The sequence below is a fragment of the Lagopus leucura genome, unplaced genomic scaffold, assembly GCF_019238085.1.
Source record: "Lagopus leucura isolate 7727_CA_CO unplaced genomic scaffold, USGS_WTPT01 Super-Scaffold_100157, whole genome shotgun sequence".
Classification (NCBI taxonomy): Eukaryota; Metazoa; Chordata; class Aves; order Galliformes; family Phasianidae; genus Lagopus; species Lagopus leucura.
Genome location: NW_024962334.1, coordinates 7,515,042 through 7,519,700, shown reverse-complemented (window position 1 = coordinate 7,519,700; position 4,659 = coordinate 7,515,042). Strand labels below are relative to the sequence as shown.

The 4,659-nt window shown below is 41.0% G+C and overlaps 1 protein-coding gene across 1 annotated transcript; it reads left to right on the top strand.

The window, feature by feature from the left end:
• Window positions 1–612: 612 nt before the first annotated feature.
• Window positions 613–2,350, top strand: CCR4 (C-C motif chemokine receptor 4). Its single transcript, XM_042888882.1, has one exon. It carries the CDS (start codon window positions 613–615, stop codon window positions 1,687–1,689), a length of 1,077 nt encoding a protein of 358 aa, XP_042744816.1. The 3' UTR covers window positions 1,690–2,350.
• The last annotated feature ends 2,309 nt before the right edge of the window (window positions 2,351–4,659 follow it).

The following is a 4,659-nucleotide window of genomic DNA, read 5'->3' as shown; positions in this document are numbered from 1 at the left end:
CCCACTATGTGATCTAGTCAACTTCAAAGTAACATCACTTAAAACTCTCAGTCTATCAGAGAAGAACATACATATCAAAATGACAAATTCCTGTTATTCACTTTGCTACTACAGACAGCACTTACTGAGAACTGCTGTCACCTTTCAGTGAGCTTCATTTTATTAGGATGGTCAGATGCATTCTGTTTCTGTCTGCCTTCAGTAATGTTTGTCTGATTGGAAAGATGGGTAGCATCTCAAACTTCTGTGAACAGTGGCTTCGCTTTTTACTTTACTCCACACAGAATTTCTCCCTCTCTGATTTGATATCTCTGGTCTGTATCTTTCGTTCGTGGTTGTTTTCTTCTTTGCAGCTTCAGTGGCATTCAGCATTCTTGACATGTCTGTTTGCAGTTTTGGAAGGACATGCATGCTAAGGACAGTACTTTTGCAAGCATTGCATAAGAATCCTATAATACTTAAACACTGTTTGAGAATCTGCAAGTTAGTCATTGAGTGTTGCAGACTCCCCAACACGATTCAGGCTTGCTGAGTAACCACATGATCATCATCATGCAGAGAGTGATTGACCTTTTTATATTCTTTCATTCTCAGGAACTGGGGGAAAAAACCATGAGTTTATCAAGCACGGAGTCCCTTGAAGCTGACACCTCAACCTTTTATGACTTTTATGATAATTATAATGATGCTCCACAACCTTGCAGTAAGGAAACCGTCAAGAGGTTTGCAGCCTCTTTCCTCCCTGTTCTATATACCCTGGTGTTCCTGGTTGGGCTAATAGGAAACACTCTGGTCATTGTGGTCCTCTTTAAATACAAGAGACTGAAGAGTATGACTGATGTGTACCTGTTAAACCTCGCCATCTCAGATTTGCTCTTTGTTTTATCCCTGCCCTTCTGGTCTTATTTCATGATAGACCAATGGGTTTTTGGAAGTCCCTCGTGTAAGATTATTTCGTGGCTCTATCTGGTTGGGTTCTACAGTGGGATATTTTTTATTATGCTTATGAGCATAGACAGATACCTGGCAATTGTTCGTGCAGTGTTTTCCTTGAAAGCAAGAACTGCCTTCCACGGCCTGATTGCCAGTCTTATTGTATGGCTGGTAGCTCTGTTAGCCTCAGCTCCAGAACTTGTATTTAGAGAATCTTTCGTTGAACAAAATTATACTACTTGCAAGCTGAGATATCCGAGCAACTACATGACATGGAAACTCTTCTACACTTTGGAAATCAATATTCTTGGGCTCCTACTCCCTTTTATAGTTATGGCATTTTGTTACTCCATGATTATTAAAACTTTACTACACTGCAGAAATGAGAAAAAGAATAAGGCTGTGAGGATGATCTTCGCTGTCATGATTGTGTTTTTCTTCTTCTGGACCCCCTACAATATTGTAATTTTACTACAACTGCTGGAAGCTACTGGAGTCATTAGAAACTGTCAAACAAGTAAGAACCTGGACTATGCATTTCAAGTAACTGAAACCCTTGGCCTTTTTCACTGTTGCCTCAATCCAGTCATCTATTTCTTCATGGGGGAAAAATTTAAGAAGTACCTGAAGATGCTCTTTAAGAACTGGCAGTTACCTGGAGTTATTTGTAAGTGGTGTGGACTCCATATCACTTACCACACCGAGTCTACAGGATCGTTCCACACACAGTCAACTGGGGACCAAGAAGCTCTGTAACGTGTTCCACACCGACTGACAAAAATAAAATGACAAAAGCAGGAACTTCAAAAAGCTCAGAAAATGCACAAGCATTTACGCCAGCTAGTCTTTGATAATAACTTCATCTTTGATTTCTGCCTCTTAGATTTTCTGAATACTATGACAGAAGCTGTCCTAGATGTGAGATCTGGCAGTCAGACCCGTACGCTGTATCTGCTGCAATTAGAAATCACTGCTCAGATTAACAGCAGCCTTAACTCACAAGTGCTACGCTCGTTGCGTGTTTTTCACCAGCACCAAGAGATGACTGGACTCAATGGAGGGCAGAGGAGAAACAACTTGCTTTCTCAAAGTCCATTTGAGAAATATCTTTGTTTATTCAAGGAGTAGGTGGTTATTACAGTATTTTTTACCCTCAGCTGATCTGTGCAGCTTTTGTTTGCTCATACATGTAGCAATCTATTAACAACAGCAGCTGCTGTTAGAAGTTTAATCTCAGGGAAGGCTACACCTTCTGCCATTAAGAAAAAAAGGACACAGAACACACACTGTGTACAAAGATGCAAAGCCAGTGCATTACGCTGTGCTATAATCTAGCTTTGTTTTCTTTCAGGTATCCAAACTGTCTACGCATACATATATATAGGCATTTTTGAATGATTTAATTACCATAATTCAGGATGGCAATTTTTTTTTTTAATTAACACTGATAATGTGGTGGGTTTTTTTTTTTTTTTTTGTTGCTGTTGTTTTTAAATAAATCTTTTAAAAGATAATTTTTTCCAGCATGCATTAACACATTTGAAGCATCTTTTAAAAGTATCTTTTAAAATGAACGTTCTTTGTTCGAAAAATACCTAACTCTGAGACTGAATTTGTGTTCACGATATAAACATCTGGCAAGGTAAAAGAAAGCAAAGACAGATTGTATAGGGAAGGTCTGTCATAATTTAGAAACCACACAAAGAATAGTTGCATTTGATTGCAGAGCAGAAGGCAAAGAAAGATGCCACAGTAGCTGCTTGTAGATCTACACTTTGTTAGTCGGGTCTGGAACAGGAAGAAAAGTCTCAAAGCAACATCTAGATTTTGGCACAAAAATAATTTTTTAAAAGGCAAAAATCAGTGATGTAGTAGCAGCCAAAGTAAGAGTTGGAAAACCTGCATGGAAAATATTCCTGATGGCTCTTTTTTTGCTAAATGACAACTACTCAGCAGACTGTCATCTTTCTTAGGCCATCGGTAATGAAACAACCACCCAGCATTCAAACGTGGCTGCAAATAGCAGACAAAACTTAAAAATAGCAACGGGCAGGCAGTGAGAAGAAGCATTAAGGTACATATATAGTATTAAAGCATATATATAGTAGCTCTGTTGTCATGCTCACTCCAAATTAGAAATATAAGAGGAAGCTCACCTCCACATCACATCCCTCATGATATAACAAACAGACAAAGTAAAAACCAGCACTCTTAAATGCTCAAGCACACATACATCCTTCACAACTCATTGTGGGGAATGCATTGCCATCAGCACTTTGCTGATGCAACTTTGGGCAAGGAACTGCAATAATGCAGACAATGAGAATAGCTGTGGAAGGCGTTACTGCACTAAGAAGATATCTTCCTTGCTACAAAAAGTGTGTAATTCTTACTACTCAGTACAAGTCACTAAATATATCAGATATGAAAAACTGCCTCAAGGAGTGGGTTAGTCCATCTATTACCCATTTTTATAAGGAAGAGCAAGACAAATTGTAAGTATCAGGTCTAGGAAAGTCTCACGGATGCCACTGAACATAGTGATATCACTGGTGAGCTGGCATGACATGTCAACCTCACAGATGTGACACAGTGGCACTGTGATCTGCTGAGCTAAACATCAGTCAAGCGCCTACACTAATTTGGAAGTAATACGGTGCAATACAGTAGTTTGTTCTCCTTGGTCCCATTCTGTGACCTTCTAGTCAGTAAGATCAAGCAGGTCCTTTAGATAAACCTGAGATCTTGCTTTCCTGAACAGGGCAAAGGCTCCCTGTGCTGGACTGGCAAAAGTGAAGGTCAGCAAGCAAAAAGCAACCCATAAGTGGTTCTTGGTGATGGCAAGATACAAAAGGTCTGGAGCTCAGAGGATGCTGAGGAATAGCAGCAAGATGGCAGCAGCCCTGGGCACACACCCTGCAGTGAGGGAGGACGTGAGCCCATTCATGTGTGGAGTTACAGGGTGCACCCAGTAGCTGCCCAACGCCTCTCTAAATGGAGACAGCAAGGAGGCCTTTTTCTCACAAAACTCAGAGGTGCTCCTAGTCATGGCGAGGCTTTCTGCCCTATATCCTGTGCACGTGTGTGCTTCGGGCAGTGCCTGCTGCAGGCCAAGCTCCCCCCCAGTGAACACTGACCTCTCTTCCCACTGAGCCTTTCCCAACCCTCCCAGTAATACTCACAGCTACCTCAAAGGATGAGCCACCAGGATGGAAGCTGTGCTCTGAGTGGGCTTCCTGAATCAGCTGCTCATTATTAGCGGCGGGCTCAGGAATCCACAGCTCACCAAAGCTGGATGGTTTCATCTTCTCTGCCGCCTGGAACAAACCCTGCTCCCCCAGGCACCAAGATGCTGTGGATAACACCACTCCTCTTTTGAAAGAGGGCTTTGAAATCCGCTGATGAGAAAGGATGAGATAATACTATTAACACAGACAAAAATAAAGCAGGGATTTTCATAATGTCAGATGATCAAAGGTATAATTTTAGCTGAAGAAGAGTTTCCAAGTGATGAATGAGGTACAGGCAGACCTATTGAACTATGAAAAACAATAAATAGGTATTTGAGTGAAGCAAAGCTGACTCATTCTTAAACCCACATTTTTTACATCGAGGTTCCTTGGAAGGCCATTCAGAGCAACTGAGAGGAACCAAAGCTGCCACAGAAATGCAGACCAGGAAAAAAAAAAGCATAATGACATTAACTGTACATAATGATGAAAAGGT

Coding starts and splice junctions, on each gene's coding strand:
- CCR4 (XM_042888882.1), top strand. CDS start 613: ATGAGTTTATCAAGCACGGAGTCCCTTGAAGCTGACACCTCAACCTTT.